The sequence below is a fragment of the Hermetia illucens genome, chromosome 4, assembly GCF_905115235.1.
Source record: "Hermetia illucens chromosome 4, iHerIll2.2.curated.20191125, whole genome shotgun sequence".
Classification (NCBI taxonomy): Eukaryota; Metazoa; Arthropoda; class Insecta; order Diptera; family Stratiomyidae; genus Hermetia; species Hermetia illucens.
The window spans coordinates 74004293-74027574 of NC_051852.1; the positions used below are offsets into that span (position 1 = coordinate 74004293).

Genomic DNA, 23282 nt, shown 5'->3' on the forward strand with positions numbered 1-23282 from the left:
AAAATTTTATTTCTTGAGACCTACACCTATTTCCTCCTTGAAATAATTAATTAATTAATTTTTTTCGTAAATTTGGATACTTGGACGACTGCGTGACATAACATTTTATTCAATACAATACTGAGGGCGAGCGTAATGACAAAAGCAAATTTACCATTGCAGACATCACTTCGTCGTATCGTATTTGAGCAAATTCTTTGTGTAAGCTACTTTTGAGGACCTCAATTTTATAAAATTAGCGCTTACCGTCCGGTTCTATTTCCAGAAGAAAAAATCAGTTATTTAGCCCAAAAAATATCGGAACTCCTTCCAAACATTTTGGTATAAAACGAAAAAAAAGATTTATTTTGGTTATTGTGGTTTTTAAGGGGTACCTTTCTCGACTGTATTTGGCAAAAAAGTGAAAGGCAGGTGGTTCGTTCTAAATTTTATTTAATACTCTGTGACCTTAAGTTACTTAAACATATGAACCTATAAAACAGTTTATATTCACGATACATGATGTAAAAATATACACAGGGAAATCGCTACTCAAATTGAAGTAATTGTTCATAAGCTATTGCATATTTTACGTTTCATGTCAGTAAAGCACATTCACTGCCTTATTTCCACTAACTTAGCTACCAATGCGACAATGCAGTCTGCATTATTGTGACATTAACACTAACACTTAAATTGTCTACAAATTATAATTATGTTAGTGATGGTTTGTTGTACCCAACCTTATTAATGACTTTTACATCGAATATTTACAGCACTATTCGCGTTTGTGTTTACGTAAGAACGAAAGTAATTCAGCAAGTGGCATTGAAAGGAAAGATTCTTGGTCACGTTCCATCTCTACTTTGAACAATGATTAACATAATGAAACTATCAACTTTTATCCAAACAATTCAAAAATACATGGTGCCTATCTGTTCTTCTATGCAAGCACTAAAGTATGCTTTCCACATTGGCACTTATCAATCCGTAATAGATGGAGTTTGCTCCACGGAGTCCTTTTTCGAAAAACTGCTAATCTACGTCTTACCACTAACAGAACAAATATTAAAATTTTGAAAAGTAAGCAAGAACTCCATAATGATAGGTTTCCTTTCAAAAATATTCAATAAACTCGTCTTCTAACTTTCATTCTCACCGGCCACACGTTGGTAGGTTTACTCGGAAGAATACATTTAGTTCGATTAAACTCGCTAGGATCAGGAAGACCGCGTACATAATAAGACAGGCGTGTCCTACTCTCCGGTCCAGTTTAAATTTATTCAGTGAAAATGTTATATAGAGCATTAGCAGGGTGGACAGTAACGATATGGCGGAGTACTCGAGTCCTGCCGAATTGATACCAACCCAATGATGGCCACGCTCGATAGGCAAGAAAGCCGCTTTGATTAACCAAGGCAGTCCTAAACACAAGAGAATGTCGAACGTATTGGAGCCAATAGAGTTACTAATTCCCATGGACCCGTGGCCTGAAATGAGAAGAGGTATTTTGTGATACAGAATATAAGCACGTTTTTGAAAAGAAAACATATAGCAATTTTAAAATGGCATCTTAGAACACTGAGAAGTTCGCATGCGTGCAAAAGAATATACATGATAAGAAGTAGCAAATGCTCAAAATGACAAAATTTAAACACCTTAAAATTTTTATGAAACAAATATCCTCTAAACCCTGCAATAACATCAAAAGACCGAGAACACCGGTGGAGAATAGCCACAGTCAAAATTCGTCAGCTACTGTATCCCTGCGAGCATAACCATGCCAACTTTGACCATAATCCCTAAAAATGTCGAATCAGCTCTCTTGAGAAAAGCCAATTAGGACTACTAGCAAAACTAGCCTTTGGTAGCTGCTTTACTTTACCTTTTACTTAGTAATTACTTTCTTCAGTGGATAACTGTTCAACCTATAATTCCTACATAGTAATATATATGTTATTGCCATTTATTAGGCCACCGTTGACAGTTTGCGGTCATTCCCGGGCAGTTTTCACTTCTCCTCCACTATTCTGTAATATCTGATTCTGGATCAGCCCATTCGTCGGCCATGATGCAATAGTGGATTCCACTCTATGGCGATTTGTTAGTCTGTAGAAAGCCTGCTTCCTCTCTGTTACATACTTTTTTCCATTTAGCAGCAAATAGACCCGCATAACTATCAAATTATCGTTAAATTGCATTACGTTTTATGCAATATTTCGAATTAGAGACAAACGTCTTTTGAATGAGAAGAGATATGATTAAGGGTTATAAGGGTTCTCCACATTACGTCTATTTAGAGCCACTAAAATAATGTTCAGTAGCATATTCATGTCCAATCAAGAAAATCTTCTTACAGATCTCTATCAGAAGCACATGTTCTAGTGTGAATTAACTGGACAGGTTGCCATGAAACAATGACAGCTATAGAGCGAAACGGGCGGTTGAATATACGTAAAAAGTTGAATACACGAATACTCATAGCAAGCGCGCTCTTTGCCTCAAATTGATGGATGGATGGATTGAAAAAATCAATTTTTTTCTTTACATATTTCGAAATGTGCTACCAGGCTCAGATTAAAATTCAAAACAATTCTAAAGTTATAGGGCAAAAAATTGGGCATGCCACAGTAGGTATAGAAGACCAACTTGCCGTCTAAACACCTTTTCCAGGAATATCAAATGTTGTCTATTGTCAAAACTTTAAACGCTTTTTATTCGAAATGACATTTTCAAACGTTGAAGGGGCCACTCACAACAGACTACTTAAGTGATTTAGTTGAAATTTAAGTCAATTATTCTACACATCCACGTGGAACGCCAAAAATATTTAACTTCACAATAATAACATTTTTTTAACTGGTTAAAATAAAAAAACAACAATTTCGAAAATTTGTCATTCTGTTATTTTGAAATATTGCGACAAGCCTGAAGAATAGAAACAACTTCATGTTTTCGGGGGAGCCACCACAGAAGACCGTGCACTTTCCCGAGTGGCATAATCTTTTTTCCAAGGAGTTTACTTTGACCATAAAAACATAAATTAATTAATTAATTAATTAAGTAACAGATTTTTTTGTATATTCCAAGCTCCCATTGAAATCATATTAAGATTTCAGAACGCTGAAATTTAAATAAAACATTCACCCAGATAACATTACTGGATGCTTGAATATTACAAGACACGTTTCATATACATAGATATCTGTATTTCTCAAGTCTGACAAATATTCAGTCTCGCTTAATCCTATTTTATATTCACTGCCTAAATTAGCATACATACCTTGTTTTGCTACTATCACACTGGACACGGCTTCTGGAACGCTGGTTCCGGCTGCCAAGAATGTTATCCCCATGACTGAGTCTGGAATCTTCAATGTATCTCCTAAGAATAGACAGAACAACTGTATTCATGCTGATACTGTATCAAAGCAAACAGATTCAATTACCGATTATAGTAATCATCCAAGCGACCATGTACGACAGTGATCCAATCCACACTATACACATCAAAAACGTAAGTGGAAATAACTTTTTCAATCTCGGTCGCTCGCAGTCCGGAATGGTGAAGAAAAAGAGGAAATGAATCGGCCAAATGACTATCCACATTATTTGTCGTAAGCAACCTTTCTTTGTGGGAAATCTTATCAGCGAGTATCCTTCATCTTTTTCTTCTTCCTGAGGTTGTTCTTTATGAGGATCAACATTACTCTCGACGTTGAGGTCATTCATTTGTCCTTCATTGTGGTCGAAGTTGTCGCATGCCTTTGCATTATTCTTTTGCGGATCAACTCCCGAAGAGAGTTCATTATTACTGGAATCTATGTGAGTGATATTCTTAATGTTACCGTTTTGCTGGAAGTGCTCTATGCGTAAGGGCAAATGCGTTTCTATGGCTTCTACAAAAAAGGAAAATACTTCGTAAAAAGATGGCATCATATAAAGATCTAGTTGTGCAACCTTGATCCGCACTAGTTTTCGATTGAAAACTACTATCTTGTGATCTCCGTGCCTTTGCATGATTCACACCACCTGGTTAAGTTAACATTGCATATTAGTACATTATGTTACCATAAATTAAAGTTAAAGTTGAATAGTTACTTAGACTGGTTAATTGGTTAATTCACTACTTTTGTCGTACGTATTGGAGGACACGATAAGAGAACAAAAGCTGCTAAACAAATACATTGTGTCAAAGAAATATTCATCTACTTACTTTTTCCGCGATTAACTTAAAATTTTCATAACTAAATAAAAAATACAATATTAAGTTTATACCCTTAATTATGCTCTATTAATCACTCATTGTTATAAAGAAAAAACAAAAACATAAGATAAACGTCATCTTTACGCAGCAAAAACTATTCGTCTCAAAGCATTTTCTCTTGAAATATTACCAAATAACGGCACTTGCAAAACATTTTGGTGCGTAGTGAGTCGGCATTGCTTAATAATTGCTTGTAATCGGCTTGGCCTTGAATTTACGAGATTTTGTGTTGTACCTCTTGAAATAGTTCTCGATTTTTACTGAAGACCAATTCGTAAGTCATTTTCGTTTGAAATGTACCTGTCCCGGATTTTATTTTCCACTGTGTTCCACAATTCCTCTATAACGTCTACCTGGAGACTATGGTGGAGTTTCCGAACTTTTCGGAGTTTTGTGGAGTAGCCACAATTTTGTATTTAACGCTGTTTTTCGGGTCATTATCTTGACTAAAAATGTGCTCTGCAGATAGGCCCATTTTTCCACGATTCTGTGAAGATGATGTTTGGAAATATAAATATAGGGTTTGCGGTCCATACTCCCTTATTCAAGTCAGCCACCCTATACTTGGGGCCACCCTCCTCGGTGTTTTATTGTAGAAATTAGATTCTTTTCGTCCATTTAACAGTTCTGGTTCCTCCATATTTTTGTTTTAGCGCCCGATTTGAATATATATATTTTGCCTTCATCCGTGAAAACGACTTTTCCCCAAAAGTTCAGGGGGATAATTCCTGTACATTTTTGCGAACACAACCCGTTTTTAAGATTTTGTTTCCAAACAAAACGGTTCAATGCCTGTGTGTCTGTCTGTCACACACACTTTTCTCAGAACCGGCTATACTGATTGACATGAAATTTGGTGCGAAGGTGGGACCTGTGAACGCTCAGATATGTAGTGAGTGACATTTTTTTTCCACGTTGAGATTAAAGGGGGGGCTCTCATACATGCAAAAGGGGAGTGTAAGTATTTTTCTTCTCCGAATATAGTCATGTTGGATATCAAATGAATGGTCTCGATTGGTACTTTTCGATGTCGGTCATATTTTTATCAAATGTCAAAAATATGATATTGTTGGAAAGATGGGAAGTGGGACGGGTCGAAAATGATAATTTCTTTAGTGGATCCATTCTCAGAAACTACCCAAATGAAAAATCTGAAAAAAATCATGAGGCTGCCTCTATACGGAGTCCAAGCCTCAAAATACTCTCCATATCAATATCTGCTCAAATTCAGTTAATAATAGTATATTCCTATATTTTTGGGGAAATCATGTAATAATCCTTCTTTATCCTGGAGCTATAAAAAAGTAGTAGTAGGCTCTAGTATGAAGCATGTTATCTCCAAATTTGATCAAAATCATATTAACAAAGTTACAGTAGCTCAAAGTTGACTTTAACGTGTAAATAAATATCAAGATCGTACCAAAGTGAGTAGTCTGACATGCTAAATTCATACACCTCACGGGCTACGTATAAAAGGGATAGTTCTGCCCTTAAACATACTCACAGAAGAAACAAACAAAACCTTTCATACCTGAAGCGCTGCGCTTCCGGTTTCTCGACATGTTTCTTGTTATTTTTTCTGATGAACGATTTCCGGCGAGTCTCACGAAGCACATTCCGTACAGTTTCATCCGATACAGCGGCTATTTTTGGCGTACTTTGCTAGATTTTTTTTTTAACTTTCGCACTATTTGCTATTTTTCACTTCCAGTTAATTTTTATAATCTTGTTTTCGGATACCTGTAGACAACTGGCCTGTTAACACTTTCATTTATTTCTGTAAATATAAAATCTTGTTTAAATAAATTATTTACAATTTTTCGTTCTTCCACAGTCGTTTCTCCTTCCCTTCGTCTTATATTGCAATTCCTTCATTATTAACTTCCAACGATTGAAATCTATCACTTTAGGACGTAACACTAAATAGACTACAACGCAATACCGACTCACTACGCACCAGAATGTTTGGTAAGTACCGTTACCTGATAATATTTCAAGAGAAAATGCATAGAGACAAATACTTTTTTGGTGTGTAATGATGACGTTTTTTGTTTTTTCTTTGTAAAAATGGAGTGGAGTCCTTATTTTTCATTTTTCAAGAATAGATAATAAAGGAAAATTCAGGGGATGAATTGAATATTGTGGTTTTTATTTATTTATGAAAATTATAACTTAACCACAGAAAGGATAAGCAGCCGAATGCACTGTATACGAAAGAATTAGAGAAATTACAAAAGTTTTGAATTTGCCTATCTTCGGTACCAGATTCAGTCCAGGAAAATAAAAAAGAACCATAAATTGTCATCTATCTGGCCGTTGGTTCCTTATAACGAGTTATTCTATTCGGCGACTTGAACTTTCATTCCAAAACGCTTTTGCAGGCCTCTTCTTAGAAAATCGTGGCTAATAAAATGACACATTAAGTACACTTTACTCAAAATTGTACTTTCCAATATATTATAGTTGTCCTGTAGAGAGGCTCAACAAAATCTAATTTTCAGTATGCTCGCTTCACTCTGCCTACATTTTCGGAATCTTGCTTGCCTCGTTCTCCTTGGATCAAGTCGTTGGAGGTTTCGCCCCTTTTATATTATACTTTAACAAATTGGAATCAGATCAGATTTCTTTTTGCATTTACAAGCAACCTCGTCCTTGCTTAGAAATGCAAACACTCCCACTACTTACAACTTTCAGATAATAATTATGCTTATCTTTTCTTATTTTTTTTATTATTAGATAGTTGTAATCAATATAATTGTGCTAAAATTTCTTTCTGGATCTCCTGAGAAAACTCCCGGCCTGAAGGAATCCATCAGCCCTTTCTCGACGATAATTGATAACATCTTCTTCCCCACTAACATACAGTGCAGTGCTAGCGAATTATGAACGCCGCTGATTTCAAGGCAATTATGAAATTTGATGTATACAGTTTGGACTACCGGTTCGGTACGTCGTCAGACTACCAACTAAACACATTCCCATCGTCAGAGAGCTAGCCTGAAACCGTTTGTCACATTACTTCAGTCCCCGAACTCCCCCGCCTTGCGGAGCCGTCAAATCAGAGGAATTCCTTTCACCAACGGGAGAGGAGAGGAGGAAGGGAACGGTCAGTTCAAGGAACCCCCTACCATCCGGCTCCTCCACCAGTCGAGTTCTATCTTCTTAGCAACGAGAAGGGCCCGAACGTAATGGGCAACACGGCTCCACCTGTCAGCAGTCCTCAGCATCTCTTCGACAATGTTGTCTGGAGAGAGATCCCCTGTGTTTAAATAGAGCTGCTGACGAACCCCATTCCAGCTTCCACAAGAAAAAAAAGTGTAGTGGGCGTCGTCCACAACACCATTGCAAAACACACAATCCGGAAATCGCGCCTTTCCAATCTTGTGCAGATAAGACTGAAAACTTCCATGCCCACTTAAAAATTGGGTAAGGAAATAGTCAGTCTCACCATGCTTCCGATTCAGCCACGCACCTAAGTTGCCGATGAGCCGCCCGGTCCATCTGCCTCTAGTTTCATTTTGCCAAGAGAGCTGCCACTCGTCTAGAGTGCGTTGCCGTTCTTCGCGAGCAACCACCTCCCTTGGCTCATCTCCCTTGCGCTTGTATATGGTCTGACGCTCCTTAGCAAGAAGGGCAACGAGGATCACTCCCGCGATCACCATCACGGCCGGTTCAGAGACAGTGCTGTACGCAGACGCCACCCGCAAAGCTCCCTGTCTCTGTGCTTGCGTGAGGCGTTTACGATATACCTCCTTGTTAATGGCACCACCCCATACCTCTGCGCCGTAAAGCAGGACAGACTGCGTTGAACTCATCAGGAGACGTCGCCTGCTAGACGTAGGACCCACAATGTTTGCTATTAACCTACTTAACGCCGAAACTCCAGCTGCAGCCTTGTTCGCTGCTGCTTTGATTTGCTCAAAAAAGCTCATCTTAGAGTCACGAGTCAACCCGAGGTACTTTCCCGCTGATTTTGACTCGATTCTCGACTCGCCTAACGATATGGGACGCAGGGTCGGAATTTTCTTTTTAGTCAGGATGACTACTTCGGTTTTTTCCAGTGCAAGGTTGAAACCATGAGTAATCATCCATCCGCTTAACCTTCGCATCAATATGCCGAGTCTACGTTGCGCCTGTTCGACAGTGCGTGCAGCAACAAGCGCTGCGACATCTTCTGCATAGCCGACCATCCGCGACTCTTCTGGCATATCGAGTTTAACTAGACTGTCATAGGTAGTTTTCTAGAGGTCCGGCCTTAGGATGGATCTCTGTGCTACCCCCGGCGGGACCCCCATCCTCCTTCGACCCTCTAGTGTTTCATAGAACAGGGAGCGGTTCTTCAGATAGTTCCTCAATATCCGTAAGAGGTAGTTCGGCACGTTGAAATTATTGTCTAGTGTGCCTAGAATGTCTTTCCATCTTACGGAATTAAAGGCGTTTCTGACGTCAAGTGTTACGAGGAGCACCACCCAGTTCGGCGGCTATGTGCCTCTGCTCATCGAACAGCATCCACGCATCAATTGTGGATCTCCCTGCTCTAAAACCAAACTGCCGGGGAGATAAATCTCCGGCAGCGCGTATCGCTTCAGCGAGTCTACTTCTGGTGAGCTTTTGGAGCACTTTCCCAGCAGTGTCAAGCATACATAGTGGGTGGCATGAAGACGGCAATTCGGGGTCGCCTTTCCCTTTATGGATCAGCGCAAGCCTCGCAACCTTCCAACGAGCAGGGAAAATGGCCTCTTTCAGGCAAGCGTTGAATGCGCCGGTGTTGGAATACCAGTTTATATACATCTGCTGGAATACCATCGGGTCCTGGCGCCTTCTTGTTTTTCATAGAGAGGACTGCCTCTTCCAACTCTTTTATAGAGACAGTCCTCTGCCCTCTCCGCGCCGACGTCATCATCCCATACGGGGTGAGCAGGGAAGTGTGCCCTTACAATGCGGTCCATCTGCTCGGCTTTAAGTGAACAGAGTTTCCGCAGAGCCCCAATTTTTCGGGTTATCAGTTTGTAACCGAGTCCCCACGGATCCCCATTCACGTCGTCGACCAGATCTTGCCAGTAGCGAGCTTTGCTCCTGTTTATTGCACTGCGGAGTCTTGCCGAGAAGTCTTCCAGAACTCGCCACCCGTCCACCGGCGGAATGCTTCCCTCGCGGCCATTTCCAGAATTCGTTTCCCTCTGTAATCTGTGTGAGGCATGCCCCCATTCAAGTACCCTAGCATTGAAGTTACCCCCGACCAGGATCCGCCCATCCGTGCTTAAGATAGCGTCCTCCAAAGCATCAAGCTTCCGACTAAAGTCCGGCATCATCTCATTTGGCGTAAGATAGACACTAAAAAACGTTATTCCTGAACACCGAATCCAGACAAAGCCGTCCCCTCGGCCTTGGGCAAGAACCCTAAGGAGGGTGCCATCCCGAACCCAGATGGCAGCAGTACCTAATATGTCAGGGTGCCATGAAACTGGGCCTTTGTTTTGGTATTGCTCACTGATGAGTACTAAATCAGCTTTAGTCTCCACAGCGAACTGCGCTAGCAACTCGTGAGCGGTTGCACTCCGGTACATATTGATTTGTACGATGCGAATCATGTTGACCGTTTCCTGGCTCTTTTCAGTTCTGCTCTGAAAACTGGACACCGCCCCGATCCCACAGTGTGCGCAACGCTCTCATCAGTCGCACCACGGACCCTGTAAAAGACGCAGCTTTCCTTTTCATTGCAGGTGTTCGCTTTATAGCCTGCCTGACCGCATTTACGGCATGTTGCTCTTCTGTTAGGTCCCCGACAGTTTGCAGATGTGTGCCCATAATCCAAACATCTGTAACATATGATTGGGGCGGCCCGGATTCGTATCCTACACACTACCCAATCAATTCTTATTTGCCCGCTGTTTAGAAGCTTCCTCGCGGATTGCTCGGCAACTTCCCCCACAGCGAGTTTTTGCCCTCGAGAGTTACCTCTGGATATTCGCGTTTGATGGCCTCTTCTACTTCGTTCTTTTCCGAGAGATAGTCAAGGTCTCGGATTTCCAAAGAACACGTGGGTTCCAGGCTGGAAACCAAAGCTTTTTCTCCCAGAAGCCTCTAGACTGCTTCACAGAATGTGACTTTATTTATAGTCTTCGGGCCTAGTTCGAATAAGACTCCACCACCCTTCGTTTTACGAATAGAAGACACTTCCGCTCCGTTATCTTCGGGTTTAATCTTGTAGCGGATTTCGCTGAGGACTTCCGCAAAAGTCTTGCCTTGCGTCTGGTGGTTTATAGCATTATCAAATGAACATTGGTAAAACGCATTTTTATTGTGAAAGCGTTTGGAATCATTGCAAGCGTTCGACATTAATCAATAGATTTTAAAATTTTTAAAAGTAAGGGGTTTAAAAAATGTGCTTTCGTCAAGCTGTAATAATGTAATTGATCGCAGAGCCACTTCCAAGAAAGTCTAAAAAATTTTTGAGACTGATGCGGTCGTTTTGTCCATTCGAACATTGAAGCGACGATGTGCTGAAGCTGGACTAACATCATATCGCCCCATAAAAAGATCAAAATTCATCAGCGGCGATGAAAAACAATCCGTTTCAATTTCGCGAAGCAGTGCAAAGGTCCTGGAACTTTGTACTTTGTGGAAGGTAACAAGATCCATCAACAATTTTTAAAATTCTTATTCCCCAGCCCTGTGGGTTGAGGATTAAGAATACACTCAAAATCTTACTGCTACCAAAATGCTAACAACACCTCGGATAGGCTATCGAAAACTGACTATGATTAGTTTCTGGAATGTGCGCACGCTCCACGACAACAGTAGCGAAAGTCCTCAGAATGATCGCTTTCTCCAACTTAAGTGGGAATTCCAACGATATAATTGTGACATTCTGGGCCTAAGTGAAGTAAGATGGAGGCACTTGGGAGAGTACTTCTCTCCCTCTTGCCACACTAATGGCAACGTGATTTTGCATTCCGGAAAGCCAAATAGTAGCAGACGCGAATCCTGTGTCGGATTGGTTGTGACTTCTACCGCAAGGCACTCTCTTTTGACCTGGGAGTCGGTTTCTGACAGACTTCTAACTGCAAGATTCCGGTTTAGGCTAAGGAGCATCATAATTGTACAATGTTACGCATCAACAGAGGCTTGCGATATAGTGGAGAAGGATGCTTTCTACGAGCAATTAAATGCAGTTCCGGGGAAGCTCCCTAATGTGATATTATGATCATAATGAGTGATCTGAATGCTAAGGTGTTATCTGACAACCACTTGCTGAAATGTTATAAGGAAACACGGTCTCGTCGACCGTAGTAATAATGATAGGAGGTTTCTGGATTTCTGCAGCTTCGATCGCCTCGTCATTCGTAGCTCATTGTTCCAGCCTGCCATAAGGTCAGTAGCGATTCAATTGACCGACGTCGTATAAACAATCAGATCGACCGCTTCGTGATGTGCGTTGCAAGAGGGGCACTGACATCGGGCTCGAAAGCGATCGCATTCTGATGATCGCTTATACTCGCTCGCGTGTTGCATTCGCCACTTCTCGCATGGTGGAAGAGCTGTGAGCCCCAAATTCAACATCGTCCGCTTATAGGACGCAGCTCAATAGTGAGAGAGCTATCTTGCTGATCGAACAGCAGATATACTCAGTAACTCGCCTGAGAATATCGATGAGCATTGGGCATCAAAAGTGCTCTTTTCTCGAGTGCTACACAGGTTGTCGGCCACGTCCCGAAGTGGCGTCATAAGATTTGGCTGACTACAGAATCGTGGAAGCGAATCGATAAATTGAAGGGTTGAAGGCTCCGAGTGGCAACAGGCTACGACTGATTGTGGATGGCGTGACGAACTCGAACTCCGATACCAAACGAAATCCCAGCAAGTTCAGCATAGTGTAAGCCATAAGGTGTCTCAACACCAAGATCAAGTTGAGGCTGTTCTGTACTAGTCTTCTCCTTTCTGTCTTGCTATATGTGAGTAGCACAGGGAAAGTGAATTCCACTGTTACAAAAAGGTCCAAGCTCTCGGTAATAACTGTTTGCGTCGTGTCATCCAAGTGCGCTGGCCTGACAGTATCTCAAACGAAGAACTTGGTCAGGGCACAGGCCTGCCACTGCTAGGCACTGTGATCGGAAGACGGAAGTGGCAGTGGATAGCCACACTTTAAGGAAGGGCGACAATTGGAGTGCGAACTAAGCCATTTTAATAAGTTCATTAATTTTTTATTGTTTTTAAGCCATAATTTATTGCATTTCACTGCTCAAAAGGCAATATATCAAAATTTTCTTAGTGTTCATAATTCGGTGGTACTGCACTGCATGTATCTAGTTTTTTCATTTTGGCGCCACTTATCTTTATCTGAATACTTCAACCTTCACTTGATAGCCTGCCATGTTTTTCACCCACATTTTTCTCGGAAATTTTCCGACATAATCTATAAATGTAAGCGAACTTCATGAGATATGGAATGTACTTCGCGGATTTGAATGGAAAGATTATCAACAGGAACTCAAAAGAGATATATTTTTATCCCACTTTTGTGACTTTAGTCAATAAATTTATTCATACCGTTTTCTTCCAAGTAATCAGACAAAGCATTATAAATCTATTTATGTGTTATTTAGTTGTTTATACAAAAGGCCGATGTAGCTTGATTTTTGGAACTATGTATCTATGAAGCCTACAATGAGGTTAGATGCCGTATATCTTTTGCACTACTAAGCATATCAGCATATGGAATTTTCATTTGTTGACAATAAACAATTCCAGTTAATTTTAGCTTCTAAACACGGAAACAATGACTTATTTCTGGCACGGCATCACAGTTTCAATTCGTAGTGCTTGATATTCAGTAAAGAAAGGAGCTTTATTTATTTATAGGTTAGAAGATTCTTATGTAGGGCTGGACTTGGAAAGGACTCCCACCTCGTTCTATACGATTGTCCCCCGTTGCATTCTGCAATATTAATCTTCAAGCTCCTTTTGAGCGGTTTCGAATTTCCTATCATACTCTGGATTGAACTGGAAACCCTCAAATTCCAGGACTTGTCTATATGTACATAAAAGGAGTGCAGAAGTAGACAAATCTAACAAAGTTTCATAACTAATTTTCAATGTGAGCAGGATTCTGAACATAAAGTGACAAACTTAACACACATCACTGATTATGACACGACACGACTGATTTCTGCAAGCCACACTGCCAACGGCAAAATATTGTTTTGTGCATGTGCTTCAGGAAACCGACGCTTTCAGTGTCAGTGCTAGAGGAATATCTCTTTTGCAAAGTCTTTGCCAGACAAATTTCTGCGCTGTGTCAAGCAAAAGTCTGTGTTTGGATCAGACAAATGTTGGCATTTCCACTCACAGAATACGCTTATCCAGGGCTACCGGATAAGTCGACCTACCTCCGTTAAAGGCTTGCAGCCATCATTTCTGACTGATTTCACTATACCCCAAACTCAACCGTTTTCGACATAATCGAGTTTTATTTTTTTTTATAAAAATGGTTGATTTTCTTTACAGGATATTTAAAAAAAAAAAAAATATGGCAACTGCTTTGCGAGGTATCTAAAAATATCTACGTATCACGGTCAGCGGCTGCGATCAAAAAGACATAATTTAACGAATTTATTTGATGCCTTTGGACGAAAGCAAATTGAATTTATTTGGGGGGTTGGGGTTGGTGGGGTTTAAGTCTTCCCTGCTTGTCGTAAAAAGCGAGCATAACGGATGGAAATTTATAGGCTAGCTAGACAACGGTATCGAGGATCCCAAAAATGTTCAATTTCTCGAACTCAAAGGAGAATTCTGACGATGTAAGCAGACAATTTTGGGTCTAAGCGAAGTAAGATGGTTGCGTCTCCATGGTTTTATGTCAATACTTGTCTCATAAACTTATCCCACGGTCTTCTTAAGATACGGATTGATTTTTTTATCACAATCAGAGCCCCGGTGAGGCAAGCACAACGGCCCCAGTCTATACTGAGTGCATGGCTCAGTTTATTCATACTGCTGGATGCAGGAGCTACCTGAATCTCTACGGAACTTTGGAATATGGCACCGGTGTTGAAACCACGTTTGAAGCCCGAAGATTTCCGTTCCCTTGAACATAACCACAACCCTCATGAAACTCCCACTAGGGGGCCAACCACAACAACCGAGCTGAACACATATGAGACAAAAATGCTCCTGAGACATGTGAATTTAGCGGCTATTCCGGTTTCCATGATACCAGTAGGTTTCGTGACCAATTGTCCCCGTCCAGGCTCGGGCCTCATCTCCCTAATAGGCAATTTGGAGCATTCTCCTACAGCTCATGTCAAGCAAACCAAACTGAATACAAAGTTTCCAAGTACCACCACCATGGAGATATTCCTCGGCCATTTGGTTTTGGTTTGATCGACAGGGTAGTTGCCCCGTCTTCCTCGCCGCCACCTAAGAGTACCCGAAGTAAGATGGGAGAAGAGAGTACTCCCCTCTGTGTCGGGTTGTTTTTGACGCTACCGCGTTCTCTTGACCAGGCAACCAATTCTTGACAGGATTCTGACTGCAAGATTCCCATCAAGGTTAAGAAGCATTAAAACTATACAGAGCAGGCCCAGATTGGAGGTAGCATGTGAATTTCCTTAAAATTTTAACATTCTAAATCGAAAGTTGAACTGTAGTTTTATAGTAACATTTTCTAGTGAAGTGTGTAGGATTGCTTTAATTGACTAAAATTTAACTACTTTATGACCGATCTTTGAACAATTTTTTCGTAGAAAAATCTAATTTTTATTTCAAATTCAAACACCATTTTATAAAAAATCGAAATTTTCAAAAAACTCTATGTACTCCACTTGGTTTTTATATCCACTTTAGGGAACTTTTTGATTTTTCATTCCAGATAAAAATAAATAAACATATCAAAACAAAAACAAAACTGAAAAATATTAATTCGTTTTTCTCTTATAAATCGTAGAAAATGACCCCTGAGTTCAAGCACGCAGATTGAGTATGCGATCCGCTGTGGATCTTCCGGTACGGTCCAAATTCGCCGGGTTCCTTTGTCACGTCAATACGTGAAATTTTGTTAATAAGATTCTCATCTCTCAACTAAAATATCGAAAAAACTCTCGATTCGCCAAACTTCTGGCTTGTATAGAGTCAAGTTCAACATTAACCGCTTGTATGATCTATTGCTCCACAGTGGGAGAGCTATTTTGCTAATCACACGGCAGTAACTCGCCTGAGAATATCGATGAACATCAGGCCGCCAACAAAAATACTCTTTTCCGGGGTACATTTCGTCTTCCACGTCCCGAAGGGGCGCCATAAAATAAGGCTAACTTCGGAATCATGGAAGCGGATCGATGAAGGGAAGGATTTGAAGCATCTATTGGCCGCTGCGAGTGGTGGCGGGCGTGAAACACTCGGGCTCCGATACCGTGCGAAATCCCGGGAAGTTCAAGTGTGTGCCTTGACAAAGTGGGATTTGTTATTGCAGTGGCCAGGGAAGTGGAAGATGCCGCAGAATGCAATGATACCAGAAGTGTACACCGCATCACGAGAGAACTTGCATATGGTCGGCAAATCTTTCGATGGATTTGTAAAGGGCCTTAACGGTCTACCCCTCATCCACTATAATGAGCAAGTGAAGAACGGTTCATCACGGTTCTTAACCATATAACATTCGGTGAAGTTCGGCCCCTTGCGGATAAAATGGCAAGCCACCAGAACATGCGAATACAGACAGTTTCTCCAAGTAGAAGAGAAATCAGTTCGACCATCAAGGCACTCAAACCGAGTAAAGTCATTGAACTTGACGGTCTCCCCGCAGAGGTATTTATCGTTGCACCTGCAGTTTCTGCATATTTGTTACTCCCACTTGTACGAAGAGAGTGGAGCAGTGTTGTGAGTATGAAGATTGGAGAGCTAAAATAATCCTGACACGCATCAAAGAACATCTTGAAGGCTTGATAAACAAAGGGCAGGCTAATTTCTGACCTGGATGCTTCTGTATTGGTCACATCAACCCTATGGATCATTTTGGAATAGTGTACCGAGTTTTGATTTCAAGAAAGCCGTCGCAAACGTGGTTTTCTCCAGGTAGGAAGAGCATTCCGGAGTCATTATCAGAGCAGCATATGATTGCGTAAAATGTCATCTGCTTGACTAAAGTAAAATCTCAAAGGATTTTGAAGTGCAAAGTGGAGTCCGCCAGTTTTGCACCTTTTCACTGACCTTGGGCAAATGTTTCTGGATTTAGAAAGAGTATCAAGTAGAGTTGGACTGAAGATAAGCACCAACGACCAGAGGTCTCAGTCTAACGGAGCGCGAAGCCGGCGAACAACTTGTTAACTAAGAAGGGTGGTTTCTGCTAACGGTGGCACGGAACGCTATCGCTGTCTTGTCTAAAATGTGGAAATGCATCAAGGTCAAGTTGATAGCACGTGAAAAGTGATCACCACTGTCACTTAAATACTCCAAAACTTCGTGAACACCAGTCTACGACGTACGATCAGAGTACGCTGCTCTGATACTATTTCAAACAAATAATATGGTCGCGCACAAGCCTGTCATCCGTATGCGATGTGATTGGAAGTGGCAGTGGATAGGTACACATTAAGGAGGAGTGACAATTGAATTGCTGGCTATGTCATGCAATGGAACCCAATCTATCAAGGTGGTCAACGAGTGGGTCGCCCCAAGAGCACTTGACGCAGACCAGTAGAGGAGGAGCACAGGAATCTGGGAAGTCGTGGGGGAGCTGAAGCGCATAGGTAACTGCGAAGGATGGCGTGTAGGTCTATGTCTTTAATATGAATGAATGCGATTTTTTTTAATGAATGAAATCCCCATATTGCTGTAATGATAGATGTGTACAATGTTTGACTTAGTCCACATAATTTAATTGAAATACCGAAAACTAATCCCATTCAAATTCAATCATACGAAAAGGATCGATGAACAATTTAGTGTTGATGGTTAGACAAGCTAATTCTATTCGCTAGGTGAATGTTCATTATTTTGGAAAATAAACTGAAGAAAGCTGATCAAAGTATAATGCGTGTAGGAGTGTCTCCATGATCAATTTCTATTTATATACACAGACTGTCTTACGAGAGTCACCAATTATTCCATTGCATGAAAGAATTTAACAGCTTAAGAATTTGTCTAATTAATTAAAAAGTCATATTGATCTTCTTTCTAATCAGCCATCAGCGATCAGCCATCTGTCTTGTTTCGGTTTTGTACTAGATGATTGGTAGGAGCACCTCGACCGTTTAATAAACTACAAACATGTATCCCTCATGCCCAACTTGGGAAAATTTTCAACCATTTAAATTGGAATGTAATCCAAAATTAACTCATCTTTTATAAGACAAGGTACGGGAATAAATTTGCAAATTTATTTCCAGATTCAGATTGTTGTGTGCAAACGCCGCTGAGGCAGTGATTTAACTATTAAACTAATCATAATTTCAAGTTACTGTGGAGAAATCGTGAACTGACGTCGCGCCTTACACACTGAAATACTGTCCGCGTAATCATTACATACCTCGAGCACACTTCTGGAACGATTTGTCATAGTACATGACTGCTATGTAAACTATATAGAGAAGCACCAATGTCAACGCTTCATACCACTCCACCCTTTCGTCATGTATGATACAAATAAGAATAGCCACCGTTATTCCATACGCCAGGCAGTCTCTCGTTAATGGCCACCAATCCAATGGAACTGCCTAGGTGGAAAAATAGCGAAAATAACTGAGGATGTCTATGGAGGCACGAAATACAAATACCATTCCCGCGCCGATTCCACAACATGCAGCCACTGCTAAAATGTTGAAAACAGCCGACCCTACTATAGTCCCAATGCCAATGTCTCCCTCTGTTATAAAAGTTCCTATCACGTTGACGAAGAGCTCCGGCGCTGAGGTTGCTGCTGCCATGAACGTCGCCCCCGCCACATCGTTTGACATATTCAAAGCTGAAACGAAAAAGAAAATGATTCAAAATTAGCCTTTACGCGAGTGTGCAATTGCTTTAGGTTTAAGATAATTCTTTGGCTTAATTTGATTTCTTATTATTTTATTAAGACACCAACTTGCCCCTTTTGTAATTGCCAACGAAAACCATAAGCATCCAGTACGAGTGTACTTCCACTAACAGAAATATGATCGATCTCAATAGTATTTAATAATCAAATCAACGACTCTAATAAAACTTAAAATGGATTTAATTGACAAATTTGCGTTTTTACTAAAATTTAAGCAGGGATCTCTGAACAAAACAGAAAATGCGTGTGACGGACAGACAGACAGTAAACCGATTTTACTAAGGTTTTGTTTTACACAAAGAGCTCCCAGGAAAAAACGAGACCAACACTCCACCGTTAAGAAACTACAAATAACGATTATCGTATGGGGAGGACATCAGCCTCTCAGCTCACGTGAACTTTATTTTATATTGAAATGTTCCTTACACTCATAGCTCCCTATCAAGTAAGGGTTCCTTTGAATGAAATGAAAAGATTCTCTTTTGATTAGGGATGGAACACTTTTGTATTTATTCGTAGATGTGAAATTTCGGGAGCCAGTTGATCTCTTCCTCAGTGCTTACAATCTTGTAAGATTGTAATCCTGTAAGATTGTAAGCACTAAGGAAGGGAGCAACTGGCTCCCGAAATATTGATATCTACGACGAAATGCCATACGGTTGTCCCTAATTTAAAAACAATCTTTTAACTTGATTCAAACACTAAGGACAACCAAAAAGTTCAGCGCCTAAAACCATGGATTCCTTTGCAAAATAATTCGATAGGTTAAGTTACACGATGCTTGAGGCTTATCGAATTGTATTACAGCTATCTCCTTGCAGAAATAATTGTTTTTATCTAGATAAATAATCATATCTAACGTTGAAAGCGGGAGCATGTTTACATTTTATCACGAAGTCGTATATGCAAGCAATTCACACAATTAAGACTTATGCGCACTTGCGGGTAACAAACTTGGCGGTTGACCTCCACGGCGAACCACCAGACGCGGTTGGGAGCTGCGGCTGGCGGCGATACGCGGTTAAAATGACTGGCGTTCTTTCAACCGGTTAGGGTTAAATTTTAGTAAATGTATAATCGATTCACAAATGAAGTGGATGCCATCATCATATATCATCGTCATATTAAAAATGCTCACTTTTAAAGAACAGGTTCTTTTACCTGTGTTGCATTGATTAGTGATATACAAGGATATCAAACTCCCTCCTCCTTTTCAGACGCTATTTTTCCACGATTTTCCAACGGAGCTTGACAGAGAGGATTTCCCGCTTCTTTCTTAATTCCTTGCGGGAATGAGGTTCGAAATTAAAAAAAAACCGTTTTGACATGAAAATAGCTCCACTGTGAGGGGGAAGACCGCTACAATTCTTGAAACGGATTAGAAAGGGGACCTTATTTTTTCTTCATATTCTCCTTATTATCTCCTCTTCCTGGGGTAGGGTTGAAAACTTTACCACCATGATATCAAAAAGAACCACACCTTGAGGGATCACCACTTTTTAAGGATTAGGTCCCGCGGCTAGCGGTGAGACGCGGTTGAAATGATTGGCGTTTGTCCTACCGTGTAAATAGAACGCTTGGGCTATCGGACAGTGAACGAAATGGACGCCGTTGAGTAAGCTGGTGCTATCTATTGAGACGGAAGGAAGGAAAAAATATTGGATTCATCCTTTATTCCAAGCACGTCAATATGCAATTTGTTTTCAAGAACTGAGAGAACACGAGGATGAATTTTTCGGTGAAGAGAAAATGAGTGCTGCATCATTTGATGAATTAGTGCAGAAGTTATCTGAAACCATGAAACGACAAGATACAAAATGTCCATTGCTTCATGTCTGCGAAATATATTATTCGCGGTTAGTTGCATATTACAAACGCAAGTCCTTCCTTCCTCGGCAAATCTTTGCCAGTATTGACAACTGGATACAATTCGTCCAGCTCCTTCGGCTTGTAGCCACGAAAACTTTGAAATAACTGCTAGAACAACTGCCTAGGGAGCCGGAATTAGTAACAACCTTCTGGGAAAACATGATGAGGTTCATTGAAAATATGCTAGAAAAACCAATAAATTTTACATAATATTGGTGCTGAATTGTGCCGATTTCCTAGGTTGCTATAACAAGTATTTGTTAATTTTTGACTTTTTGCACTCGCTCATCCATGAAGTCATATTTTGAAATGACGGTTTCCTTTTTACTTTGGGAAGCTTCCTCTATCCCTATAAAATGTCTACCTCCTCATATTTCGGCTAGGGAATTCTGAGGAAGGTTGGTCACGCCTTGCATTCACATGAAGCTAAACCACAATGAAAACAAGTGTGCAACCCATTTTTAATTTCTTTCCTTTGATCAGGGCAGCTTTTCAAATCAGCAAATTTTCTTCCGATTTATCTACTACTGCTTCCGATTTATCTACTACTTTGTTGTTGTTTTGACGAATTGATATGTTATGATGATACATCTAGAATGCTAGAAATTCACACAAAATGTAACAGTTTCGCCTTCCATAACTTTGTTAATAATAGTTGGATTTTCTTCAAACTTCCCAAGGTTATTTTATAGTTCTGGCATAAATTTAAACGGGGTTTCCGTCAAAATTTCTAAAAGATGCTAATATACTATTATTAACTTTATTTATGCAGATATCGGAACGGGATATATTTTGAGGCCTAGATTTAGGTTACATTGGATAGGTTCTAAGAACGAGACCTGTTACACTTTTTAAGGGTCATATTTTGAGCCATCACCATCATCAAATATAGGGCCAGTTTCGAAAAGTACTATGAGCCCTTTCATTTGATACCCCAAGGCCACATTCTGTGAAAAAAGTGTATGGGGAGCAACCACTCCCCCCCGTCATTTTACGCCACTTGCTGCATGTAAAGGGAACAACAGACCACATGCTCTGACCAATTTTCGTGATAATAGGTCCAGCTGGTTCTGAATATGAAAGGCAGACAGACATGTAGACAGATACACGGGCAGACAGACATCGATTCGATTCTAATAAGGTTTTGTTTCACATTTATGTGAGTCTCATTGACATCGATATGTTAAAAAAAATTGCCATAGATCCATTTGAATACCTTTTTGCAATTTATTCTGGAGAATAAAGACATGTTCAAATCATAACGAACGAAATTTTATAATTGCATCATAAAATTCCGGGCAAACTCTGCTGATTTCGCTTCTGTAAAATTCCTGTAAATTACTGGTAATTTGCCTTCCAGATATTTAGTAAATTTTAAAAACAAAATAATAATAAAAAGATTCTAAACTGGCGGTTTTATCTAGCATCACGGGCAACGCCTCCTCTTCCTTTCATTGAAAATTCATGAATACCTCCTATATCTTTTATTGAAAATTCATGAGAACCCTCCTTTCACAGAATATGGAAAAAAATGTTTTTCTTTGAGTAAGTTTTCACGGTTACCAAATTCTTAAACAGGGACATACCACAAAAAAAATTAGATGCCTATACGGTTGTCTTAGTGCAATGAGCTGACAAATTTTGAAGGATGTAAAATTAAGCGTTAATCAACTATAGCGGTTAATATAAAAAACCGGAAAAATGTCCTTTATGTCCTCATACAATACTATATCCAGCCGAGTGGGATGTCAAACGATAGGAATTTTTAAAGCACTTATACATGCTGAATTTGAGCTCACAGGACGTTGCCGTTATGAAGTTACATGCAAAAACCGCGATCTTTCCCAAAACTTTGTACCGTTATTTCACTCCTAATAACCCCAAGTCACCACAGACCACATACATTTTTGCAATCAGCATGCTATACTTAACATTTGTGGAACTCTTCTATTAAGGAGGCTCACACTCCTAATCGGAAGAACACCCACCCTCCCTTCTCTTCACGACCCTAGATTAAGTTAGTTTTCTTCTGTGATGTGATGTGTTGTGATGTCCAATATTAAAAACAACAGAGGAGATCTATGATGGGACTAAAAATCAATTTGCTCCATTTAAACGGAAACTGCCTTATAACAAACTACATATATATATAATGCCTATAATAGATTACTGCCATAATATTAAATAACCTACCGTGACATATTTTTTCGACTGCAGGTACAAAATATTTATCACATACAACAGCTAGTGCTCCAAATAAATATAAACTGGCTACAACATGAAGTACTACGGCTCCGGCCTGCCTTTGTTCCTCTGTGAAGTAATCTCTTGGGAAGTCATCGATTGCCGGCGGGGTGCAATTTAATCCTAGAAATAAGGAAGATGGTATTATAGCAGCTAGTTCACATATGAGAAAAAACTGAAGAGCTCATATGAAAACCATGGGCGCTGTTTCTGAAAATAAATAGTCGGGAACTATCTGGTACTTACGATGTCAAGCAATCTATCTGTGCACTACGCTTTGATTAGATTGCATATTTAGTTTTGAATATATCCGTTTTTTTTTCAAAAAAGGAAGGAATTGTCAGGTGTAATAGATCGAAGTATTCTTACTAAAAATAGCGAGAATAAAACCAATTATGGATAATTTAAAGTGTTTATATTATCCTCAACTATTAGTCAGCCCATTGAGCATAGGCTTAAGGATAAAGTCAAAAGGCAACTATTTGTTGGCTAACAACCGCCAAATTTTGAACTTTATTGTTACCAAAACGTCAAAACAACTCGGATAGGAAGTGTATTAACGGATATCACCTTGGATTATCGGAAAAGAACTTTGATTGCTTCTGAAATGTGCATATCCTCCGCGGCAACGAGATCGACAGCCCCCAGGATACACACGTTTCCTCCAACATAAATATGAATCCTAGTGATATAAGTTGGATATTGTGGACCTAAGCGAAGTGAGATTGTGGGACTGAGAAAAGTTTTCCTTTCCCTCTCGCAGCACTAAGTTTTTTACACTGTGAAAAGGCTAGTGGTAGTTAGTATGAATCTATTATTAGACTATTGTTGACAGCTACCGCTCTCTTGACCTGTAAGCCGGTCTCTGATAGTATCTTGACTTTGAGATTCCGG

General features: G+C 40.2%; 1 protein-coding gene across 2 annotated transcripts in view; it reads right to left on the reverse strand.

Annotated features, from left to right (window-relative positions):
- Positions 1-415: 415 nt before the first annotated feature.
- The window catches only part of LOC119654819 (sodium/potassium/calcium exchanger 3), an 84134-nt gene continuing 61267 nt past the window's right edge, over positions 416-23282 (reverse strand). The window contains exons 2-8 of one of the 2 annotated variants that reach the window (XM_038060379.1): positions 22338-22511; positions 18019-18206; positions 17772-17958; positions 3940-4011; positions 3429-3878; positions 3263-3364; positions 416-1469 (exon numbers count right to left, since the gene is read on the reverse strand). In XM_038060379.1, the coding sequence (XP_037916307.1) occupies positions 1135-1469; positions 3263-3364; positions 3429-3878; positions 3940-4011; positions 17772-17958; positions 18019-18206; positions 22338-22511 (1508 nt within the window). In that variant the 3' untranslated portion in view covers positions 416-1134. The remainder of the gene's footprint in view (positions 1470-3262; positions 3365-3428; positions 3879-3939; positions 4012-17771; positions 17959-18018; positions 18207-22337; positions 22512-23282) is intronic. The other variant, XM_038060380.1, reaches the window with a different exon arrangement.